This window comes from Neovison vison, chromosome 3 (assembly GCF_020171115.1).
Source record: "Neovison vison isolate M4711 chromosome 3, ASM_NN_V1, whole genome shotgun sequence".
NCBI classification, from domain to species: Eukaryota; Metazoa; Chordata; class Mammalia; order Carnivora; family Mustelidae; genus Neogale; species Neogale vison.
In genome coordinates this window covers 32,217,380-32,243,053 of record NC_058093.1, presented here as the reverse complement: position 1 = coordinate 32,243,053, position 25,674 = coordinate 32,217,380, and the positions used below count along the sequence as shown (strand labels likewise).

The window sequence follows — 25,674 nt, the reverse complement described above, 5'->3', positions numbered from 1 at the left end:
CCAGATCTCATCCCTTTGGGGTCTAATCAGAGTGGTGGAAACCTAGGGCTTTTTTTTTTTTTTAATTCATTTTTTAAATGTTATTTTTTAAAAAGTAAACTCTACCCCCAAAATGGAGTTCAAACTCACCACTGGGAAATCAAGAGTCACATTGTCTACCCACTGAGCTAGGTAAGCAACCCAGAAATCAGGGCTTTCTAACTGAACAGGACTGGCAATATAATGTCCTGGGTTTATCTTAGCTGCGAGGGCATATGCGTGGCTCAGTCCGTTAAGCTGTTAAGTGACTGCCCTCAGCTCAGGTCCCCCATGGGGCTCACTGCTCAATGGGGAGTCTGCTTTTCCCTCTACCCTTCCCTCTGTTTGTGATTTCTCTCTTTCTTTCTCCTGCTCTCTCTCAAATAAATAAGTAAAATCTTTTTTAAAATGTTTAAAAAATTAATCTTGCCCTGTCACTTCCTAACTGTGTGATTAGGGCAAATTAATGAACCTCTCTGTGACCTCTTTCCCTCTTTTTTTTTTTTTTTTAAGATTTTTATTTATTTATTTAACAGACAGAGATCACAGGTAGGCAGAGAGAGGAGGAAGCAGGCTCCCTGCTGAGCAGAAAGCCTGATGTGGGGCTCCATCCTAGGACCCAGGGATCATGACCTGAGCCAAAGGCAGAGGTTTTAACCCACTGAGCCACCCAGGCAACACCCCTTTCCCTCTTTTTAACTAGATATAATCTGGTTGTTTGGAGAGGTAGGTGAATTGTAAAATTGTAAAGTGCTTTGAATAACGCCAGCACCTTCAAAATGCTCAATAAATATAAGCTATTGCTATTATATAATACATACATCACATTTTTAACATATAATAGTACTGTCATATTATAGTAATAACCATAAAATAGTAATCTAGTGTGATTATATAATATTACTATTATATATTTATGTGATGATAATGTCCTAGTGTCACTGATCAAAGTGAACTTATGTTTTCCCAAATATATTTACAGTTCTCCCAAAATAGCTTGAATCCAAGCAGCTGCCTCAAGGTACACCAAGCCTTCTGAGCTGTCATGTTGTCAACCCCAGGACACTGGACATGTCCTCAGAGAAGTCTCCTGGAAACTGTGGTCTGAATCCTGGGTGGGAAGTTGAGAGATGGCATAGCTACCTGTGGTGGTATGTGGGGGGGGGGTGCAGTCCCTTTTCCTGATTGCCCTACCCTGGCACTTTCCTAAGTGAGACTTTATTTGTATTTTTTTTTTAACATAACAGACTTTAAAAGGGTTTGTCTTGAGGGTTAATTTCACTTATATCCATCCTTCCTGACATCACCCTGCACTTCTTCAGTGTATAAACTGGCAAAACCCAACCTCTATTTCATTTATTTTTAACATAAAAGAACATGAAAACTTTGAGAGCAAAGGACATAGAGTTATTCTTTTTTTTTTAATATTTTATTTATTTATTTGACACAGAGAGAGAGATCACAAGTAGGCAGAGAGGCAAACAGAGAGAGGGGGAAGCAGGCTCCCCGCTGAGCAGGGAGCCCAATGTGGGGCTGATCCCAGGACCCTGGGATCATGACCTGAGCCACCCAGGTGCCCCTAGAATTATTCTTAAGTCAGTAATATTAAGTAAGGGTCTATGTGACATATCTTGCACATAGTAGGGTCACAACTACTATACTTTCTGTCCTAATGTCCTTTTCTTCCTCTCAATCCCCTATATCCTTCTATCCCCTAATATACAAATATGCCCTCCATGCCCACATATTCTGGACCGGTGAAGTGGGGAATTCAGTTTGCTTCCAGTACAAATGTGTCCTCCAAACTAGAAACAGTCATTCATTGTTGTCTAGTATGAATCCACCTTGACTGGCATCAATTAGGATTCTTTTTTTTTTTTTTCCCCAGAAACATCTTAGTCATACTGTTTCTCCTGCATTTGGTCATATTCTCTTTTCCTCCCTCCCTCTCTCCCTTCCCCCCATCCCTTCCTGCCTCTCCCTCCATCCCTCCTCGACCCCTGCCAGTTTTCAAGCAATCCTCTGTCTTTCCAGGAGTTTTCATTTTCTTTTCTTCAGTTTTGTCCCCCCCCACTCCAAACCTTTCATTCTGGTGGCACTTCCTTCTTTTTAAGCTCCAAAAGCTTCTTTCTTTCTTTTTTTTTTAAGATTTTATTTATTTATTTGACAGAGAGAGATCACAAGCAGGCAGAGAGGCAGGCAGAGAGAGGAGGAAGCAGGCTCCCTGCAGAGAGCCTGATTCCAGGCTCGATCCCAGGACTCTGAGATCATAACCTGAGGTGAAGGCAGTGGCTTAACCCACTGAGCCACCCAGGTGCCCCGCTTCTTTCATTTCTATCTCCCATGGTGACCTGCCAGTCTGTTCCTGAATGCCCCAGGGTCTGGATCTTGCCTTCCTGGGTCATCTACCCTGATGAAACCACACTGTTTGCTCTTCTGAAATTGGGGCTTCCTCACCAATCAGAGGAGTAGAGTGCAACCCATGCCCTCATCCCGGGGAAATGTGACCTTGTTCTGAGGCACCTGAAAGTATCATTTCTATTCTAGAGGTGACTCATATGATCCCACTGTGACAGGGCAGCCTGGGCTTTCTGAGAACCTACCTTCTCAGCCAGCTCTGAAAACAGAGAACTCAGGTCTGGAGATGCCATTGGGATTCCCTTTCCCATGAGACTGCTCACCTTGGCCACAGCTACAGTTTCTGTTTTTTTTTTTTTTTTTTTTTTTAAGATTTTATTTATTTATTTGACAGACAGAAATCACAAGTAGATGGAGAGGCAGGCAGAGAGAGAGAGAGGGAAGCAGGCTCCCTGCTGAGCAGAGAGCCCGATGTGGGACTCGATCCCAGGACCCTGAGATCATGACCTGAGCCGAAGGCAGCGGCTTAACCCACTGAGCCACCCAGGCGCCCCTACAGTTTCTGTTTTCTCTTCTGCCAGGGAGCTCGAACATCTCGTCCAGTTTTGTTACATCAGTAGTTTTTGTGACAAGTAAGAACCGCTAACCCTTTGGCGGGCGGTGTATTGATACACTGTCCTGAGAGACCTGTGCCCTCTTTTCAAGCCCCCACTGCAGGGCAACTGCCTGTTGCCTCCACTTTACCTGTTGGGTCCCCTGGTCCCAAATCTCCTCAGGGGAAATGTTCTCAAAGCCTTTATATAAATAATTTGTGGAACCTTGTGAAGACTCTCTCCTGAATGTCCCCGCTTTCTTTTCCATTTATCTCACAAAAGCCACCAGCTGGAAAATGACGATTGGTTCTCTAGGATCAGAATGTCCCAACCCCTGACCTCCAACAGTGACATCTGCTTTACTCCCAGGCAGAAAGAGGGTTTGTCTCTAAGAAGCCTCCACCTGTTCCTGAGAAAATTCGGTCACTGATTTGGTACCCTGAAGGAAGTGTCTTCAGAAAGAGGATAGTAGGGGAACTTCCCAGAGGGATGCTGAGTCCGGAAGACCCCCAAACTGCCTCTTTACTGGTAGAGCATATCTATAGGTTTGGATGGCCAGGGCCTGTCCAATTTGCCAGGACTTCAGAATGTCCACTGGACAGTTGCCTTTCACTCTGGTAGTCAATGTATATAGCTCCTTCACTCCATCGCTTTGGACTTCTCTACCACATGCTCCTTCCTACCCTCCCCTCTCTTCAGTAAGCCACCTAAGAGGAGCTGCCCAGACTTCTCTGGTTGAAATAGCACCCCACCCCCCAACTCTAGTGGTCCATGCCCACTCCTTCCCTCCTCTCCTCCCCCAAGTCCTTCAGCTTCTCCAAAGCTGAGCCTCATCCTTGCAACCACCAATCTTCTGACCATTTATATTCTTTTTAGCTGTTTTCCGGACCATCGGCTCTGTCAGGAGGAGGATTTTGGTCTGTTTCATTTACTAGTGTAGTCCCAGCTCTTGGAGCAGCATGGAGTAGAAGCTTAATAAGTATGTGCGGAAAGAATGAAAGTCCTTGTGTGCCAGTCCTGTAAGCTGCTCTGAGGACACAGCAGAAGACAACTGACCATTCAGTTGGAGATAAGAGGTAGAATAAAATAATCAAAACTTTCTCAGGGAATGGCTCTAAGAGCTAGCTTTGCAGGTGTCTCAGGCCCTGGAGGGGACCAGAGAGCAAAGGAGCCTCAGCACTTAATGAGAATTTTCTGAGGAGTTAATGGACGATTGAATGGGATAATGTTGGACAAGAAAGTGTTTCCAGCTTGGTCTTGAAGAATGCAGTGGGGAACAGGGTGATGCTCCAGGCTCTGTGGAAACTGAAAACCCATAGGAGGGTGGTGTTAGCCTGCTACTAGCTTCCACTCCTCTTGACTGGCCCAGAATGGCCCAAAACAGCAAAACAGGTTGGGCTTCTCCTCTGGCCGTTGGGTCCTGGAGCTAATGCGACTTTCCACTTCCAGGGGAGACTTCCTGGGGCCAAGGGTGCCCAAGAATGCAAGGGTGGACAGGCCAGTGCTTTGGGGCCCAATCGACTGAGGTCCAGACGTCGGATACCAGGCTTGACACAGCATTTATAACTGGGCAGCAAAACCAAGAAAGGCAACTGGGAACGGACCCAGTGTCCCTCTGGGTCTGATCCTTGCTGTCAGAGCACCGAAGGCTCAGAAAACCAGTGAAGAGGCTTGCACAGCTCCTAACTCATCTGCTACTGCCTTGGAAATCATTGTTCCATTACATTTGTATCCCAAAATGCCCCCCCCCTTTTTTTTTTTAACCCAGCAGAATCTTTTTAAGGGGATCCACTGGAAAAATCTCACCCCTCATTGTCCAGATTGAAGGTAAGAGAGGACTGGAGCAGCAAGTCGGTGTTGGGGGGATGGGGGTGAGAGGGGGTCTGGCTCTGACCAACCCCGGGCCACGTGGGGAGGGGTGGTTACAGGAGACACACCTTCCTAGGGCACTCTCCAGAGTGAGCACAGGGTCCTGGCCCTCAGAGGTCAGCGGGGCTGCCAGAAAGGAACATGAATTTGTCGACTGCTATCTCCAGCCAGCTTTCCCACACCTGGTCTGGCGGCTTCAGGCTTTCCGGGGTTTCCCTGCCAAGAACTGGAGCTTTGATACCCCACCCCCACCCGACCTGCGAAACGCTAGCGTCCTCAGGCGCCCTCGGTACCCAGGAGTAGTGGGCCAACTGCAGGACTTCTAAGATCGTCCCCACTGTACCCTGGGGCATCCTCCGTCGTTGGAGTCCCTGGACTGGGTTTGCTGCCCCCCCCCACCCGTGTCGCCTCCATGCAGGAGTAAACTGATGGCCCCAGGGTTGCTGCTCGGAGGGGATTTGGGCTCCGCAGAATCTAGTTTTGTCCGGCTCCTCCTCGGAGTGTCCCAGGGAGGAGGGTGGGGAACTGTGTGGGGCTGGGTAGGGAGTGGAGGGTTAGGGCGGAGGAAACGGGTCTGGGGTGTGGTGGCACCAGTATGTGTCAATTTTCGTACGTATATAAGAGTGAGTGCCCGGATGAGGGAGGGACAGGAGTGGGGGAACCTTCGGGCCCGTCGGGGCTCTGGGAGCCATCGGGCTCGTGCTCAGCGGGCTCTGGGTTCAGGGAAAGACCATGTCGTGCGGATCCCGGAGCCGCGACTTTAACGCGAAAGGTGGGCGTAGGGAGGAAATGCCAGCTTCTCAGCTCCGTCTACAAAGGCGCTCTGGGAAGGGATTAGGCGCCCGTTGTACTTTCGCTTTGGGCGCAATTGATGCGAACGGCGCTCTGAGGGCTGCGTAATTAATAAAGATTACGCCCGTTTTGTCGGAATGTCCCTCTTAATTAATGGACAGAAGGGCGCGAAGGGTGATTTATTTGCATTTGCAAAAGGCTTTCGGCCGCATGGGCTTCGCGGTGGGGGCGGCTGCTGGGACCCAGGACTCACTGGCAATCACCCGGTTGAGGCTGTCCAGTTACCGATCGAAGTGTTTCTAGTTCTGTTCCCCTCGCCTCGCCGTCTACGGGACCTACTCCAAGGGCCTTACACCTCCACCCCCTAACTCCGTCTGAAATCACCGTAGCTCTGGGTGGGCTTGCATCCCCCTCAAAGGACGGGGCGGGCCTTGGAGGGCACTCCCCTCGCCATACGTCCCCCGCTGCGCCTTTAAATCACCCCCTTTCTAGCACCAGAGGGGACATCCAGGAGATCTGGTCGCCGATTCCTGCGCGCAGCCCAGGCTCCGGTTGGTGCTGTCAGGGAGGGGGTGCGGGATGGAAAGAGGGACTGGCTCCATGTCCCTGAGGCCAGAAGCTCTCAGGAAACTCTGGAACCTATCCCCTGCGTGCGCATGTATGTGTGATCTTGTGTGAAAATGTGTGTGAACGTGTGTGACTGTGTATATCCCTGTGTGAGTCTTAAGTGTCTGTGTTTTCTAAGTACGTGAGGAGAGAGTTTTGCTGAAATAACACTCTCTCTCCGGTCTTGCTGTCCACCTGCTACAGCGCAGGAAAAAAGTGCCGCCTTTCCTTTGAGCGTCACCGCGTCAAAGCAGTCTGACTTTCTCTCCCTGGGTGGGGAAAGCAAATGCTTTCCACGAAGCAGGGGCTGGGGGTGGATAGGTGGAGGAAGCCGTGTGGCCAGCATGGAGGGACCAAGAGCCAGGAAGAGGCTTCAAAGGCTTCGGTAACGATTCTTCGGCCTTTATTTATGCCCCTATTAATACAATATCCATCATGTAGATATCGATCTTTATCCTTTAAACTGATACGCTAGGAATCAATTAGCCATGCAGATTACATTTCTTACATATCCAAATGTTAATCTTTCAGTCTCTGGGCCAGTGATATATATATTTGCAGCCAGATAGTATTAGATTTCGTTTAGAAATGGGAAGAAAAAGGCTCCCTGAAGTGCATTCCTCTTGGGGCTACTTGTCTTAACTCTTGGCATGGGCTGGGCGTTGGGGGTCTGAGGGCCGGGATACCCCTCTCAGAGTTTTCTGGAGGAAAGAAGCAAGACTGCTAGAGTGACCAGCATGCAGGGCCACCAAGGGGACATGGGACAGCTTTCTATGACAAGGTTCTGGACAGCTGGTTAGCCCCAGGTCTGCACTTCGGTCCGGGGTTTCCTCCTGCTAAATAAGTACCCAGTCTGGCAGGCTCCTTTCGATCGACCATTCTGGAATGGTCAGTTTTCATCTTTGCAGAATTTCCCCTCCAGGTTCCTCCCATCTCCAAGGTTCTAAATCGAAACTATTCTTCCACTGCTCACTCTAAAACCCAAGACTCATTTAAAGATCCATCTCCTGAAAGAAAAACCTAATTTAAAGCATGAAATAGCTGCTTTTCTGGGGGAAGAGAGATGGAGAGAAAGTTTCAGGTCTACGAAGGAACATAACGGAATTAATGATGTGTAGAAACTGGAAGGGCTGAGGCATTCTGTTCGGCCTGGGGTAGTTTCTTTTTCTTTTCTCCTTTCCTTTCCTTTTTCCTTTCTTTCCTTTTTCTGTCTTTTCCTTCTCCTCTTCCTCCTTCCCAGCCTTCTTCTCCTCCCCTACAAAAGGCTGGTGGGGTCAGGTAAGGATGCATCCCAGGGCGCGTGTCCCCTCCTCTGGTCTGTTCACGGAGAGCCCGAAGGGGCCGCCTGGAGGAAGGGTGGGTGCTGTACGTTTCCTGTGATTTTCCTTCTGCCCCCTGCCTGCGCCGGCCAGTCTTAGGAGACTCAGCCTCTTCCACCTACCCCACCTGTTGTGCGTACTGTGCGGAGTTGGCTGTGCAGTCTCTCCCTCCGGCCCAGATTTTAATCCCTGTGGATTGTGGGTCCTGGGTTTACTCAGAGCTCTGCAGTCTTGGGCTCCCGTGCCCTCACTGCCACTTGCATCCAGGCTTAACTAGAGACCCGGGTTTGGACATTCTTCCCCCAGATCTCTTTCTTCTTGCTCCTTGCATCCCTCCCTCTGAAGTCCACCTGGGAGAAAATTTTCCTGTGGGGGTTGAAGATATTTCGACTGGGAAGCAGCAGCAGCTCAGGGCTCTGACTTGACACTGGAGCCACATGAAGTCAGAGACCTTTCCAGATCCAAGGGAAAGGCCTGTTAGCTTTCCCCGACTTTGCCTACTCCTCCCACACAACATCCATCTCCCCCACCCTATCCCAACTCAGGGCTCTGCGATTGGAACCCAGTTAGGACTCTTTCTATCCTAGCATGGCCCCAAACGCCCGGGGATGGGGGGCAGGAGTTCCTGGAGTGGTCATTTGCCTTGCTTTTTGCTCCAGACTTCAAGGAAATCCAACAGACCCTGGAGTCTCCCCACACTTCCCCCCCCCATTCCCATCAACGTTCTCCAGCTCTACTCCCTCCTCCACCTCTGGTCCCCGCCTCTTCCCCAAGGCTCTGGCTGCCTCCAACATGAGACAATGCCTCGGCAAGAGCTCTCAGTCTTTACCCCCAAGCAAACACAGGACCGCCCCCCCAAAGGCACACAACTTGATTCTCAAAAATAAAGCAGTTGTTCGATCTCTCTTCTAGACTTCAATCTCTCCACCCCCCCCCATGGATTCTACTGAGTTGGGCACCTATTCTAATTTTTTTTTGCAAGACGCTTTCCCCCCAGGGAGAATTGGGCTCTGTCATCTTGTCTTCCTTATTTGCATAAAATATAATTTTTGCAGAGCCAAACAAATGTCTGTAGGAGACAATTTGCCGTGAGCTTCATTCTCTCTCTCCCTCGTTGCCCTTTAAAAAATACTTTTTTTCTTATCCATCTTCTTCCCCTTTCTTTTTTTTTTTCCTTTCCTCGTTTTCCTTCTTTTCTTCCTACAAACCATATGTTCTTTATTGAGAACCCGCTCACACGTTCTCAGCCCACTCCCCCAGCTGCAGGGGCATCGTAGGGGCACGCAGGGGCAAAATCACTGGGGCCCACACCACATTTCAGTGCGGCGCCCAGATCCCCATCCAGTCCCTAAATCCGACCTCATCCCGGCTGATTTTCCAGTGGGGAGAATAGCGGCGCCAAAGCTTTTGACAGACAACCGCGGGGGGCCTAATGAAGGTCGCTTCGCCCGGCGCTGCGCTGGGCCGCGGGTTTAACCCAAGCATTTACCAATCCGGTATCGTTGCATCCGGCCAAGAAGCGCGTGGTCAAGGGCTCGGTCCTTTGATTTCCTTCGCGTGAACGCGAGGCAGCCTTTCTGCGGAGTCGAGGGCTTCGTGGTATCGGCTCAAACCACAGACTGCATCCTGAGCGATGCCTGGGACCCAGCGAGCGGACAGGCGCGTCTCCGCCAGGCCCTCCAGTTGGGGCAAAAAAGGCCGGGGTGGCAGATGTCTCCCACCCCTGCAAGCCAGGGATATTATTTTACATAGATCATAATTTTCTCTTAAGGCCTGTGTCTGGCTAGAAATGAGGTCACCTCTTAGAGGCCGCAAGAAGTCCGTGGACCACGAAGGGCTCATGCCTGGGTCCACAAGCGCGGAAGCTGCGCTCTGCGGCCGTCCGGCCGCCCAAGCAGACGCCACTGAACAACCGTGGGACTGTGGATCCACACAAGCAAACTCGGGAGCGGAAAAACCTTCAAGGGAATGGGTAATGCTCGCCCCGGGCTCGAACAGACAGCCGGCTGTCTATTTCACCTGAGGTTCCTCTGAAACTCTGGGCAGAGGAGGCATCAGCAAGTTATTCCGCAACCCCCGTCCCCGCCAATTATCTTACTATTACCCTCAAGGCTTCAGTCGTTTTGCACGTGCACAGATAGCCCGGATGGCTACAACCTTCATTCTTAAACTGTGGCCGGGACTCTACTGTCTGCTTTCTGGGTAATTTGTCAGCCTGGGGGTATGAGGCTGGCTCCCAAACGCTTGTTCAGGGCTGCAAGGCGCGGGCGCTGGCCTTCCAAGCCCCACTGTGGGGCCAATCCTTTGTTAATTAGCGCTCATAGCGCGCCCAGATTCCCCAGGGAGACTCTGGCTCACAGGCCCGGGACCCGGGAAGGGGCCTGGGTGGACACTCCCTTCCGGCTCTGGGGAGTGGGGGCGGGGGTAACTTCTCTTTCCGGAGGGACCTTGGAAAGAAGGGGAGGCACAAGCTTCGGAGATAGGGAAAGAGTGGCTGAAGTGTAGAGCCGGCATTCGTTTTCAAAATCAATCTGGAAAACCCGGAACCACTCTGCCCTCGCGCGAGACCTGTTGCGCTCGACTTTGTCCAGCCTCGGGCTCGGGCCGGGTCTGGTTTAGCTGCGAGTGGGTACCTCAAACAGCATCGCGGTCCTGGCCTTCCGGGGTCGGACTTCAGCTATACCAAGTTCGGGGAACTTGGACTCCCCGAGGTCTTTAGATCCAAAGGGGCCCCCCCCGCAGCCCTACTGGCCCAGCGCCGGGAGAATGAGGGTGCGCTCTCACTCTGTCCTGGGTCTCTGGGGTCCTCTGACTGCCGCCTGTCTGGAGAGGGGCCGAGCTGATCTCTGGCTGCAGAAAAACCTCAGAGCGCCCCGGCAGGGCTAAAGCCGAGAAGGAGAGACCCTGGAGCCTCAGGCCTCCAAATCCCACACACACCCTCGTGGTCTCTATTTGTACATTTTAGTAGCAAGTGGTGGTCGTGTTAAGGATGCTTGTACTGGACTGGCTCCCGTGGGTACTCCAGATCCAGTTCAAGCCGCAGTACTGCCGTTCCGGGACCTCCCTGGGCCTGCTGCTCACCGTGACTGAACGTGCAACCCGGGAGAACGAGACCGCGACAAGCGCGTCCCTTCCGGGATCTGCCAGCTCGGGCGAGAAGAGCTCCGGGTCACCGCCGACAGGGTTTGGCGATGGAGCCCTCCGCTCAGAAGCAAAGAAGACTCAGTCCTGGATGTTTCTGGGGTCCTTTCAGCGGCGAGTTGAGTGCATTTGTCGTCTGAAAATACACTTTGGGTACTTCCCTCTCCCAACTACAGCTGCCCCTAGAAAAATGCCCTGTCTGCTGCACTCAACCTTCTAAAGACGGAAAACTTGAAAAAAATTCTAGCTCCCGAGATGCAGTCCCTGAGAAGTGGTTTAGCAGACTTTGGTGACCACCGAGTTTGCAAAAAGGAACTGAGAAAGTTTTCCCCCTTGGCAAATTGAATCGTTTTACGTAAAATCAGGTTAAATAGGGCTTCATTCTAAGCAGCGTCTCTCCTTTGTACTGTGAATGCACGTGGGCCCTCCCCTCTTGGGCGGGTGAGGAGATGTCCAGACTTTTCCCGTGGTTCTAGAGGCCTGTCAGGGCTGCTCCGGAGGTCAGTCAAACCTTTTCGTGTCGAAGCCCAGTCGAAAGCTGCCTGCTTTTCCCACTTGCGAGTGGATTTTTAAAGGACCAACTCCAGGAGGGCTGAATGGCTATACGCTCCCGGCTACCACCACCCCGTCCATCTTCCCTTCTGTGTTTGCCTTAATTACGGGGTGGGGAAGTGGGGTTAGGGTCCGAGTTCTCTTAAAAACTGTCAAAGGAGTTGGGGGATGGGAAACTGAGAGAGAGAGAGAGAGAGACAGAGAGAGAAAGAGGGGTGGAGAAATGGAGAACTCCAGCACAGGAAAAATTTAAAAATCGTAAAAGGAAAAGGGGGAACTTGAAGCCCAGAAGTCATTGTTTCCTTTATTTCAAAGGGGGAAAACCTGCCTGGTTCTCATCCTTTTGATTGATTAAGGCCCTGAATACCTCGCAGTCCCGGACTGACAGTCCCTGAATAGGACTGAAGCGAATAAAGCGCAGTGCAGAGCGCGGGGCTGGCACTCGGGGGTGTAAAGGAGGCGAGTTCTCTGGCACTTACCAAGTTATAAATAAAAGGCTATGCACAATGGTACCTTCTCTAAGGACAGACAGTCTTTACAACACTCCTGGCGTCATATCCTGCTGGGGACACTTCAGCTCCTAGCCAAGACTTCGCTCCTTTTATTTTTCCAGCAGTTTAGTCTGAATACCATAATAAATTCCTGAGAACAAACGCTGCAGCCGGGCAAAACTTTAACATATAGACACATCTCTGCTGTGGCGTTGGGGACCTACACCTCGAGATTTAGAGCTGCGGCTTCCCAGAGTGGATTTTTCAATCAAGAGGAGACAGTTTTCTTCTCCCTCCCCTCCCCAGACTTAAATGCTTGAGTCCTAGGGCCTCCCATGGCTGCCTAAGCTTCACACTCACCACTCCAGCTCCCAGACTGAGAAGACAAAGCGACTTATCAGCACACCCTGGACTCCTCCTGGGAGGAACCCCACCGGGAGGACCCCTACAAAAAACCTAGGCCTAAGGGGCATTGACCAGAGGAAGGCGGGCTGCCCATGTCCTAGCCCTCCCAGCGCCTTCTCAATGGAATTGCGCCCCCTCCCGTGGTAGTAAACCAAGAAAATGGAGAGAGAAAAAAGTCGCAGGTAGAAAAACAGAGACACAGACAAGGAGATGGGACGAGAGGAGTAGAATCAGAGACAGAAAGACACAGAGATACGCACAGAGACAGAGACAAAGAAATAGTTTAAATGAGGGAGAGAGTGACACACGTAGAGTGAGAAAGAGAAACAGGGACTCCTCTTCTCTCTGCAGCTGCTATCTCCCTCGGGCTGTCTCTCCCGGTTTCCACGGGTCTGCCCTTCTCTTCCGGGGAAGGGGCGCAGCGTGGGTCCCTCGCCGGGCCGGCCAAGGCCTTGGCACCGCCGCGGATGGGAAGAGAAAGTGGCCGCTGTCGCCCAATCAGCGCGTGTCTCCGCCACCCGGGACGGTCTCCCCGTCGGCCAATCGCAGCTCAGGGCTCCTGACCAAGCTTTGGGTGAAAGAACTAATAAATGCTCCCGAGCCCGGATCTCGGCACTCGGTGTCACGACGGGAGGAGACTCAGGCCGGCCGCGCTCCCGCCCCCACCCCCCCTCCCTGGCTCGTCGCGGCGCTCAGAGCCCCCTCCCCAGCGCCCCCAGACTCAGGGCTACTCGCTCAGACTCGCACCAAACTTTTCCGCCCTGGGCTCGCGATCCTGGACTCTGGGGCCTCCCTGCCCGCCCCTTTCCCCGGTTGCTTCTCGAGCCTCGCTCTGGACTAGCAGTCCTCCTCCCCGCGTCCCTCCCTCTCTCTCCAGCCTTTTTGGGGAGGGGCTCTCCACGCTCCGGGGAGTTTCCAAGGTCGCCAAGAGCCGCGCTTGCCTTTCTATTTCGCCTTCACCTGGATATAATTTCCAAGCGAAGCTGCCCCCAGGATGACCACGCTGGCCGGAGCTGTGCCCAGGATGATGCGGCCAGGCCCGGGGCAGAACTACCCGCGCAGCGGCTTCCCTCTGGAAGGTAAGGGAGGGCCTCGGCGCCGCCCGGAGCCCGGGGCCGTAGCTGGGCTGCTCCACTCTACCCAGGGTCTCCACTGGCTTCTTTGGCGTGCCCAGGGAGCCCATCCGCTGGGCACCCCTACCCCAGAAGCTAACAGTCGGTCGAGATCTCCACTCGATTTTCTCCCTGCAAACAGAGCGCAGTTCTTTGGGCAAACCCTTGCGGAGCCTGACGGCCAGGCCTGTTCCAGGCGGGTCCACTTTCTCCTGCTGTTTTGGAAATGCCGTGGTGGGGAAGGGATGAACCAGCTCCTGAGCACCGGAAAGCAACTTCTCCGAATTTTGTCCAACCCAAAGCATCTCAAAATGGTCCCGGCAGCACCCATATTTGCTAAGCTCTTGTTAGTTCGGAAAGAATTTTCTTACCAGTGCAAAGTGTAGGGGCAGACATTCCATGGCATCCTGCTGGGAATTTTTAGTATTAATTGACTAATTAATTAGAGTTCCATTCATCTCAAGTGGCATCTTGAAGTTTCCATAACCCTTTTGGGGAACTGCCTTTCGGTCATGTGGAAGTGACCCTCAAGGCAGGAAAACTTGCAAGCCTGACGGCTTCTGGAGAGTTTGCGTGGCTGGAGCGCCTGAAGGGGATTTTGATCCAGCCGCGGGCCCTTTAGGCTGGGTCTAGAGTAAAATGTCATACCCAGAGCAAGAGTGGAGGTGAGGGGGTCTGTGAGCAGACCCACCTGTGGGCTCTATCTCAAGGTGTAACAGGTGACACGTGCTGCGACCTGAAGCCTCCTTTTAGGCCCCTCTTTGACCTTTGACTTCTGCGCTCTTAGCCAGAAACCCCAATGGCTGTCATTTCCTCCAAGTCCCTTAGAAAGGGAGCCGTTCCAATTGAGCATGGTTTGGTGTGAGTGGAGGTCCAGAAGGCCAGCGTCAGGGTCAACTTTTCTCTCTGCCAGGATGCTGTTTCTTGAGCAAACTTCAAGATACTGACCATAGGGTCTCCCCACCTCCCAAAGTTGCCAGATTCTCTGGGCCCAAAAGGAAGACAGTTTCTCTGAGGCAAGTTATTTTGCCATTGTTGGTCCCTTCACACAAGATTATGTTCCCCGGAATTGATTCATAATTTGAACAGATGTGATTGGAAAAGGATCTGGGGCTGGTAGCTGGGTGTCGAGCAATTTCAGCGCTCTGACTGTGACATGCTGATTGTCCAAAAGAGTGCGAAATTACGTGGGCTCGTTTTCCAGGCTGCTCTCTGTTCTCTGAAAATGACTTTCCCTCTGCCTCTCTTTTTGCCTTTTGTGCCCAGTGTCTACTCCCCTTGGCCAGGGCCGTGTCAACCAGCTTGGTGGCGTGTTTATCAACGGCAGGCCGCTACCCAACCACATCCGCCACAAGATCGTGGAGATGGCCCACCACGGAATCCGGCCCTGTGTCATCTCCCGCCAGTTGCGTGTGTCCCACGGCTGCGTCTCTAAGATCCTGTGCAGGTACCAGGAGACTGGGTCCATCCGTCCCGGTGCCATTGGCGGCAGCAAGCCCAAGGTGAGCGCGGGCGCCTGGGCCTGAAGACCTCGGGGTCTGTGGTCTCCCGCCTTAGGGAACATTGGGCAGGGGGCGAGGACTGTCATCTAGGGCTTTCTAAGGAGTTATTTTTCAAGACCGGGAAGGGTCCTTTGGGGTGTATGTGCGTCTATGCTTGCGTATGTGGGAGGACTCCATTGCTGCCTGGGCCACTGTTCCTTCATGAATGCTAAGGGAAAACTCCAGCCTTTTGGCAAAGGAGATAAAGCATTGTTTAAAATGTGTCAGAACCCTAGTATACTCACCAAATTATTTTACTAGGCAGACACCTAAAATACGCAGTTGTATGTGCCCACCTGTTGCTGGTTTCTTCCCCAAGAGTGTCTCCAGCTCCCACCCACTGCACTGCCCTTGCCAAACCTAATCTAAGGAGCTGCTTTTGGCTTTCTCTCCCACCTTCTGTCCCCAATCTCCTCCTGTCCAAATTGTCTTCAGGGAGTCAAAAGCCAGGGTGATTTTCTTAGTAAGGAGAAGATGACTTGGCATTCAAAAAGCAGTTTGGTACTATCCTCAAAATATTTTGGTTCCTTTTAAAAAATGAAAGAGTCACACTGGCTAAGGCTCAGTAGGAGGGGATTACACAGGGTCTGTCTTTTCTTCTGGACGTGGGGAAAATCCAGTATAATTTCCTAGTTGCCACAGGGCAAAATCAAAAGGAGGGTTCTGGTAAACTGAAGACTTCCAAATGCCCTGCTCCCCACCTTCTCCCCGCCCCAGATCCCCTTGCAAACTCTCCAAGAATCTCTGGGAACTACTTTTATTGAAAAAGAAAAGAAAAGAAAATAGCTACTCTCTCAAATTATCCGTATTTGTTATCCATATTTGATTACTTTTTAAAGCCTACATAATTAGCTTTTGCATTTAATTCTGTTCTTCAATTTAGCCAAAATCTTGTGCTTTTTTGGGAGAAGTACAAGTTGCAGATCTAACTTGATTTTTTTGCTTCTCTTTCAAACATTCCCCCTTTTTAGTTTCATTTTCATGTTGTTTCTGTGTAAGGAGTTGACTTTCTTTAGTTTCAGGGATTGGAAAGTATACCCTTTGCCCACTCCCAAGATGTTATGAGTTTTCTTAATTTATCCTGATTGTCTAAGCTTACCTAGGGAAGATGAGGGTCCCCCAGGTGTAGGGCGATCTCACTTCTACTCCTTCCTGAAAATGAACTTCTTCAGAGAGTTGGGGTCCTTTTGCTGACAAGGGGCCTTCCCCCTGGGGTGCAGGAAAGAGCATCCCGCTGGGTCTGGAAGCCGTAGGGCCCCCACATTTGGCCCAGAGTACTGGGTACCAACGCCTGCCTGCCTGTTCTCTTAAAGCAGGTGACAACGCCTGACGTGGAGAAGAAAATTGAGGAATACAAAAGAGAGAACCCGGGCATGTTCAGCTGGGAAATTCGAGACAAATTACTTAAGGACGCTGTCTGTGATCGAAACACTGTGCCCTCAGGTACCAGGCCCATTAAAGTCTTCCTGAGGCACGGCCCTCAGACGCTATTCCCCAGGCGGGTCATCCGAGCCACAATACCCCCGAAGATCGATCTGGGCAATCGGGAGGCAGCCCCTCCCAGGGCCCTGAAATATTCACGAGCCAGACGCGCTCGCGGTGTTTTACCGGAGGGGGCTGAGCTGCTGGTCCTGGGGCTGAGAGACCGCCAAGGGCTCCCCAAAGAGGAATTCTGTCGAGGAGGCAAAGGCAGGAAACGCGAGGCGGAGACCAGGCGTTTATTAATATTGATGTTCCCTTTTAAAGAGAAACAAATGTTTTGGTAACCCCAGCCGAAGGGAGATGGGGCTGCGCCAGCCAAGGCTTTCCCTTGTGCGCAAAGGAGGGAAGGCTTCAGCAACGGCCGGGATTTTTCCCGAGAGTCCCAGGGACCATCCGGCGCCCCGGGCATCCGGGTGGAAGGCGGAGGGAGAAGAGGGACAAACGCAGGGGCGAGCGCGAGGGAGCGCGGGAGAGTTTGTTTTTAATTAAAAGGAAACTCCCTTTCCCCCCTGCGAGAACGAGATATTTCAAGAGTATGGATTTGTTTACCAGACTGGAATCTGGAAAAAATAAATGGGGGAGAGTGCATTTTCTTTTGATTTTTTACAATAGGAAACGATTCTGCAGTTGAAATTTAAACCCTTTATAGCCTGAAAAAAAAAAAAAAAAGCTGAATTGCAGGGGACGGGTCCTCTGCGGTTCTTCCTCCCTTAACGCCAACCACGGAGGCCCAATACCCAGGTGGTGGTAGGGGATGCTGGGTGGGCTGGCGGGAGAATTCTCTTGGAGTTGAGATCTAGAGCCCCGTCTATACAGTGAAAAAGGGTAATGCTTTCCGCCGGGACGAGAGGGACAGAAAAGGCAGTTCTCTCGGATCTAACTTGGAAGTGAGGATTTTGGGGTGGGGGCAGGGGTTAGAGCGGGAGGTTGAAGGGGTGGTCGAGGATGCCCCAAGATGCAGGAGGAGACAGTCCAACTGTGCAGGGCAGCCGCTCTAGGGTCTGGGCTGGGGATTCGAGGCTCCTTCCTGCACGGCCTGGCAAGGCTCAGTCGTCCGCGCTCTCACCCTCCTCCTGCCCCCCAGTGAGTTCCATCAGCCGCATCCTGAGGAGTAAATTCGGGAAAGGCGAAGAAGAGGAGGCTGACCTGGACAGGAAGGAGGCCGAGGAGAGCGAGAAGAAGGCGAAACACAGCATCGACGGCATCCTGAGCGAGCGAGGTAAGCGGCGACGCGCTTGAGCGGCACGCTCAGGGCCCGCGCCTCGGCGGCACCCGCGCTCTGACGTCGCGGGCCCCAGCGCGCGGGCCGGCCCCGGCTCGGGTCAAGGTCCCTCTTCGGTCGTATCCACTGCACCTGGGAAAGAGCATTCAAGTGAAAGACTAGAGGCGTACTTGAAACTGAAACAAAAATATCTTTTCTTTCTTTTTCTACTTACAAGTCTTTCTTCTGAACCAGCCTCAGCCGCTCAGAGTCTAGAACTGCGAACTGCGTTTTGGTGCAGGGCAACCCTCTTGCCCTCAGGTGTGCGGGGGCCGGGCGTCTCGGAGCGCTTGAGGGGCTGGGGGCAGTCTGTGAGCCTCTGGAGGTTGAAGGAACTTTTGCGTCCTAAGGGAAGGCCCAGATCTCTAGATAGGTTCCCATCATTAGAGGAGGGGAGGGGAGAGGAGGACTCAAAACTCTTTAGGGGCAGTGCGGCCCCAGAGTTGCACAAACTTGACTGCCATATAAATACATACAGAGTACATCATGCATATATATATACACATATATATCTCTATGTATATATATATGTAAGATGGTTGTTTTGTGCTTTAAATTGGTTTTCAGATGCGATGGGGTTTGATTGTGTGTGTGTGTGTGTGTGTGTGTGTGTCTAGGAAGGAAAATCAGCTTAAGATGTGGGTTCTTGGGGCTGTGGTGTTGGTGCCCTGTCTCCATCCGAAGGTGCAAGCCACCTGCTCCTTGTTAGCTGTGACCTGTCATCTTCAAGAAAAAGTCTCCCCTTTGGAGCCATAAGAGCAGCCTACTTCCCTCATACCCGCCACACATGGTCTGGAGAATCTAAAGGTGTCTCCCTCTTCCCAAAAGGAAAGCCAACCTGTGGAAGTTGAACCGAAAGGGATCCCTGCAGCAGTTTTCCACTCTGCAGTTTTGGCTTTGGGGATGATCACACCTCTTCAAAGTCGCAGAGGGTCAGGAGGCGCCTGGCACCCCTGCCACACCCTGAGTTGCCCCCTTCAGGGCCCGGGACTTAAGTGGGTTATGTTGAGTTTTGACTTGTCCTGGAAGGGTACGAGGTTCCTCAGGTGGGCTTGGACACCCGCTGTGACCAGCTGGATTTGTACCCTCAGCAGGTGTTCTCCAGGGTAGGACTGTAGGTAGAAAGCTGGTCACACCTTTTGCTTTCATTGCCCAGCCCAGGTGGATGGCAGCAGCCAAGGCAAAATCTGTCCATAACCTTGAAGAGACACTTAGATTTAGATGTGACAAACTCAAACAGCTGATTTCAGGGATCAACAGAAGTGTCGATGTTCTGGGACACATGGGCAATTAGGAAAAGACACCAAAAACCAAGGCTTGCTGGGCAGGGAAATACATAGGCTGTTGTTTTCCTTAAAAGCAGGGGACTCACAGGGTCTTAGCCTAAGCCCCTCCTTCAGGAGCGGTGCTTTTCTGCTGTAGTCTCTCAGGAGACACCCCAGCTTTTATTCCAGGCTTAGATGCAGCAGAGGGGTACTGGGGAGGGAGGAAGGAGAGAAACCAGCCAATCCCAAACCCAACAGGCCCCTGTGGGCAGAGGGGCAGGAAGCCCAGAGCTATCAGAGAGGCTCAAGAAGCAGCGTGGGGGTAGCACAGCTTGGCTACTTGTTGCTGGAGGCGCCTGGCGGCAGACTGGCCGCTCCCTTGCAGCACAGGCAACCGAGGCCCGGGAGACAAAACGCCCCAAATGAGCTGGTCAAACATTTGTACAACTTTTCCAGCTTTTACAAAGAAGGCCTTCTCTACACAATCTACACTTGGAGATGAACTTGGGAGACAAAGCCTGGAGAGTCCATTGAAACTCACACTTTAGCTCGGCCCAGACAAAGCTCCAGCTCGCAGCAGCTTGATGTGAACAAAGGAAGGCAACCTTTTTATAATTCAAGGAGAAAAGAAGAGAAAACAGCTCCACAAAGGGCCGAGAATAGACATTATGGGCTTGCAATGAGGGATGAATTATTCAATGAGCTCCAATAGCTGCTGCGCCAGGAAGTTTTATGGACTCTCCAGCGTGGAAAAAGTGGCTATTTCACCTACAAAATGTTTCTAGTCTTTTGGGCCGTCTAGCTGGGCCGGCTGCCATTCAAGGGCAATTGCTACCATTTTTAAAATCAGAGTATTCTCCGCAGCGGGGGCTGTACCGCTGAAAACACACACACTCCACAGAGGCTGAAACCTAATTTAATTTGGGGTTGTCAGAGAAGATGCAGTGTCCCTCTCTTTAAGCGGCTCTAGCTCCCTTTCCGGATAAGCCCTGGAGGGCAAGAGGGGCGCAGAGAAAGGACAGAGTGAAGGGTAGTTTAAAGCGAAGTCTAGAAACCTCAAAAAATTACCCCTGTTGTTTGGGCACCAAAAGTCAGAGGCTGCTCCACCTGTAAAATAGAGTGACTGTTGAGAAAGCGACCTAGCCCAGAGGGAGGAGGCTGCCTGAGAAAGGACCTTTGGGTGCCCTGAGCAGGGCAAGGCGCTCTCTTCTAGAGGTTCCAGCTTCCTGGGGATGGGGGAGTTGGATGGAAAGGGGACGTTAAGACTGGCTTTGGGGGGGGGGCATCTTCCTGCCTGTCAGACTCTAGGACACAGGAAGAGAAGCACCCTGAAAGATGTCAGAGCTGCTCTCATTTTTCTGTCCAGTGTTTGGCCTTTCTCCTAGGTGACCCCTTTTACCTTCTCACTTTCCCTTGTCCCTTGCCCAATTCAAGAGCTGCTCAGCGTGCAGACTCGGCGCGCTCAGGCCCCTGTGCCCTGGCGCGCACTAGACGCTGTGCACCCTTCCTGGATCCACCGTTCCAGCTCCTTTGCCCGGGTGGAATGAGAAGGTTGGGAGGCCGGGGACAGCAAAGCCACCCCCCCCCCCGCACCGCCAGCGCCTGGTCCCGGGCCACCGGCCAGCACCGAGATCGGAACAGGCGCAGTCGGAGGAGCCAAGCCCCGGTCGCAGCATCGGGGGCCGTGGGTACAGCCTCCTCTGCGGCCACTCAATGGGCGCCTCTGTTCCTCCCCCAGAGCGGCCGAGCGGGCCCGCGGGCGCCGCCACAATGGGTCGGCCCCCACTCCTGCGCGCTGCGCCAAAGTGCCGCGCCGCGCCGCCCCCTCCCCTGCGCTCTGGCCGGCTCGAAGCTTAGCTCGCCGGGCTGCAGCCGACTCAATTGCCTCCTTTATGTCCTTCTCACTTTCATCTAGACACAGCCCGCCTCCCCCCTCTCCTTCTCCTTTTTTTTTTCTCTCTTGCCTGAGGCTCACATTAGTGAAATTTCTGCAACCTCCCCCCATTTTTTTTTCTTATTTTAAAGAAAGCCCTCAACACAAAAGCAGTGACTAATCAATAGAAACTGCTCCTTCATCTCTTCCTCCTCCTCCTCCTCCTCCTCCTCCTCCTCCTCCTTTTCCTCGTCCCCCAGAAGGGTGACGCTTTTCCTGTTTGTGAGTTTTGGGAAACATTTTTGCTTTGTGCCGTAATGGAATTAGAGGACAGATGAGGACTGTAAGTGGGACACGCGACGGCAAGACTCTCGCTTAAATATTTAGATGCAACGTTACAATTACTGACTTGTTGCAGCGGCTTTGAAGTGGCAGCTCGGGAGTGCAGGGGGAGAGAGGCCAGATTGCCCAATTGATGTTTTGACTGGGGCTGGAGATACACTTTCATAGGACTTTGCTTTCCTCCTTTAAAAATCACTAGTGAGCGTGGGGAGATTTGCAATGATTTCAAAGATGAGGCTAAGAGACCCCAGCCATAGGTCGTTTCAGGCTTATACTCCGTTCGAATCTCTCGCTTCCTATTTGACACTTATGAAAAGCAGGTCTTTTTTTTTTTTTTTTTTTTAATTTGAGAAAGTAAAAGTGACAAAAGTTTTGCTCGAGTCCCGTTTTGTTTGTAAACTTGTGAGCTTTTCTTGAAATATCTAGGACGACGTCAGCTTTTCAGCAGGGCATAAGAGAAAGCAATTAAAAACGCAGAAAAATTTTAAAGGCCCTCGAACTATTTCATTTCCAATGGAATCACGAAAAGACCACTTTATCATTAGCGGGAGCTACTGAAGTCGAAAGGAACGGAAGGCTGTCCCCCCCCCCCCCCCCCGACTTAGCAAGAAGGACATTTTGGCGCGAGGCAAAGCGGGGGAGGCGGGGTTGGGGGGGTTGGGGGGGAAGGAACTTTCCCACAGACTGAAATCATGGGGTATAAGATCTTAGGTTTGTGGCATCGGAACCTTTATTAAAGTGGACAGCCCACTCTCCAAGTCCATTTGTCAGAATCCCAAATTTGACCCCGATGTCGCCTCTAGTCTTTTGATAGAATTTTCTGTTTTCTGAAGCCCTTAGGTTACTCAAAAAGGAAATAGCACCCATTTAAAAGTGTATTGGAAATATCCAAACTTCAATCAAATTAAAACACCACCTTGTGTTCTTTTCAAGGACATAGCGTTAACGATTTTTTCTGTTGGGATGGGAAAGAAAGAAAGAAAGAGAAAAAGAAAGAAAGAAAACAAACCACCAGAATTTGGGTCTTGTAGGTTTTTCTTTTTTGCTTATTTGTTTTGTTTGGTTGGCTGGGGCATGTTGACTTTCTAGCCTTATTGAAAACATGCAGATTTTCTAATTAATGCTTGAAATCGTATGTTTATTTTGGGGCTTGATTTGATTGTTGATAGCACCGGAACGGGGACGTAGGGGCTTCAAGTGCGTAATAATTACTGAAGGGTCATTTAAGAGTCCCCAGGGCTTCGCAATAAAACCCACCGGGGCGTTGAGGCAGAACCAGCAAGTGCTCCTCGGTTCAGGAGAGAGGGATATGCTGAAATCAATCAGGTGAATAAGAGCATTGCCACTAAAACCCAGTTGCAATATTCGTGAATAAATATATCTGAAGACCAAAAAAAATCCTTCCTAACCATGAAGTTAAATGTTTAAGTCCTACGAAAGTAAATGGCCAATGAAAATTACAAGTTGCAACAGCAGCTATAAAGAGTGAGACAGAGTTTGTCCAGGACTGGGGGGGACAGAGAAGTTTCAGTTCGGTGGGGTTCTAGACAGGTACCTTATTTATGCGGGTAAATAAAGATTAAGGAACCATTAAGAATGTACATATATAACTAACACGACACTAAGAGACAATTAAGCAGTCAGTTTAATGCCTTATCTCACTGGCTGCTCGGGGGTTGTTTTACAACTAGGAATTAAAATCTGAAAAGGAAGTTTTCAGCAGCTCTGGCCAAATATTGATTAAGTAGCTGTTTGTTGATAGCATTGTTACGCATTAAAAGGCCGGGATCCCGGCCCCTCAGTGGCCATCTTCTATTGTGAGGGATTCTTAACCACAGAGATCAAAGCGGGATCATTTCAACTTATCTGTCTTGGAAAATCCTCCTTTTCCTCTGAAACCTCTAAGGAGGATTGACCAAATTCTCTTTAAGAAATAGGAACCCAAACCAGTTACATGTCGTAGGTTTGTAGAGAAGAGATTCATGGGGTGTTTTTAATTATCCTATGGTGATTTCTTGTTTAGAGCTTAGGCTAAGATGGTGAATTTATCATCAAATAGATTCTTATTTTTGGAGGGTGGCCGGAGGCATAGAAGCTACTATCTGCATGTCCCTAAATTTTTAAATATGGAACTTTCTTTCACCGAAGTTGCCTTCTAAGCTGGAATGATGGAAGGGAAAGATGTCAGATTTTTAATGTAAAACTGGGTGGGGAGTAATTAAATACATGGGAAACTAGGAGTTATACTGACTACATTTCTCTACATGTGTTTCTATATTTTTGTGTGTTTATAGACGGTTATATGAGTCTCATGTATATTTTTAACCCCCTACAATGTAGGCATATACATGTATTTGTGTGTGTAGTTTGTGCATCGTTAGAGTTTATAAGTTCGTCTCTATGAATTAAGCTGGCAGTAAACTATTTCCAGTTGCACAAAAATAAAAGCTCATTTGTCCAGTGGATTACACTTCTAGAGTCATCAGAATTTGAGGTAACAGCATAGCCTCCCAATTCTTATTAAGCACTGCTGTTGAATGCTAGGGAAAAAAAAAAATCTTCCCCTGAATGATTTTATAACTGCTTGGCTGTTGATTTTTAGATGAACTATTAGCCTTTTTTTGTTTGTTTGTTTTAGCTGAAGAATTCAATATATTTGGATTGATTTTTTTCTTTTATTATGAGAGCTAAAATTCCTGCAAGGGCTTTTTTGGAAATACCATCTCTGTGCTTAATTTGCAAATGCCAACAAATCACTCTGAGGTTGTGAAATTTATGCCAGATTCAGGCTTTGGATATTCAAATGTGCATCATGGATTTGTCTTCCTGAATCCCCTTCTCTGACTGTGCTCACTGCAGTACTAAATAATTGTGCATAGGACTGTATCTTTATTTCATTTTGGTTTTATTCTTTCTTGTTCACTCCTTTTTTTTTTTTAAGATTTTGTTTATTTATTTGAAAAAGAAAGAGAGAGAACAGAGAGGTCAGAGGGAGAAGCCGACTCCCCGCTGAGCAGAGAGCCCGACTGGGGACTTGATCAGAGACTCCAGGATCATGACCTGAGCCAAAGGCAGTCGCACAACCAACTGAGCCATCCAGGAACGCTCTTGTTCACTCTTGAATAAGAGGAGTCTTGACATACAGATATTTTCTATATGTCATATCTGTATCTATATTTTCTTGATGTAGTGGATATTTTTAATATATTCTATTATCATCTCCCAATTAATATTCTACCTATGCTCAAATGTTTTTTTGATATAACTCAAATCATTTCAGTGTAGAGCAACTGTCTGAAATGGATTAAGCTGGAAGGGTGAGTCAGCTCAGATCTGTTTTGGTTACCTTGTCCTGGGTCCAGATGCAACATTAGAGAGTTCTTTGTTGGTATTCCCCATGTACGTGTATATTTCATATACATATGGAGTTAAAGTAACTTTCCCCTCTTGGGTATCAGGCTATGTATTCACATACTGTCAGGGAGGGCAGCAGAATTGGGCTCTAAACTAGGTCTGATCTCAGTACCAGGGAAGAATTACTGACTCAAGAACTGGTTTATGTCAATTATATCTCAATAAAGTAGGAAAAATTAAATATGATTTTGATATTATTGTAAAAAAAGAAGAAGAACAACAACTGGCTGCCTTTAGCTGAGGAACTGTGGCCAGAGAAAGTGAAAGGGAATTTTAGTAGTTGCCCTTCTCTTGGAAGATTCATACCAACGTGGGAACAGAGGACCATCTTCTGCTCTGTTGGGAAAGCTTTTCTTGCCCCGTTGCTCCTGGTCTCTGGTAGAGATTGTCACAGTTCAGCTCTCAGCTCTGTCTTGCAGTGTTGGGCCAAACACTGAGCCCCTGTAGTATTGAATTTTTGCTGGAATTGGGAATTCTGTCTTCTAAGAAAGCTTTCTCTCAAATTATCTGTGTTAGGATTATGCTCCTAAATAACCAGAATATATATAATTTCCAGTTTGTAACTGGAAGGAACAGGCACAGTTGTCAAAATGCCCATTAACATTACAAAACATCTATTCAAGGGAGATGAGTTAGAAACTTCACCATTGTTAAAAGAAATATGAAAACCATAGAAATTAGTTGCTGAGGATGATTAAGGAAGTGTTCAATGAATTCTTACCTTCAACGTCTGTTTTCCTAACTTCCTGATAAACTAAGAAATGACGAACAGATTAACTTCTATTTTTAAAGAAGAAAGTGTATATTACTAAAGGGTGGTGTACAATTTAGAGTTTGATTCGATGCACATCTCTCCTAGGAAGGAAAATCCTAAGAAAGAGTTACCTTGTACATCGCATGCAGCAAACTTTGTAGCATTTAGATTTTTGCTGCAGGATTTTAAGTAAACAACAACACAACAACAGAGAACCTCTTCTCTTTGGGGTGAAGCAACTTGATCAAAGTAGTCTGAGTTTTTATGCCCTCCTTACTGCAGTGATTGGGAAGTCAATCTTTCTCAGTAAAACAAATTAGAACTTATGACAGGCAATAACAAACTAGCTGGCTGTTTCTCTCCTTCAACCCACTTAGGGATTTCGTGACTGTAGGTACTTTTCTTTGGCCAGATTTAATGCATCGATAGCAGTAGAGTAACAAAATCTCAGTTCTAGGAGCTCATCGATGGATTCCATTTAAAAAT

The 25,674-nt window shown here is 49.8% G+C and overlaps 1 protein-coding gene across 3 annotated transcripts in view; it reads left to right on the top strand.

Annotated features, from left to right (window-relative positions):
* The first annotated feature begins 13,138 nt into the window (after positions 1 to 13,138).
* PAX3 (paired box 3) overlaps positions 13,139 to 25,674 on the top strand; it is a 97,816-nt gene continuing 85,280 nt past the window's right edge. For 2 of the 3 annotated variants that reach the window (XM_044241687.1, XM_044241689.1), the window contains exons 1-4: positions 13,139 to 13,223; positions 14,523 to 14,758; positions 16,111 to 16,240; positions 17,364 to 17,498. In XM_044241687.1, coding sequence (XP_044097622.1) covers positions 13,139 to 13,223; positions 14,523 to 14,758; positions 16,111 to 16,240; positions 17,364 to 17,498 — 586 coding nt within the window. The remainder of the gene's footprint in view (positions 13,224 to 14,522; positions 14,759 to 16,110; positions 16,241 to 17,363; positions 17,499 to 25,674) is intronic. The other variant, XM_044241688.1, reaches the window with a different exon arrangement.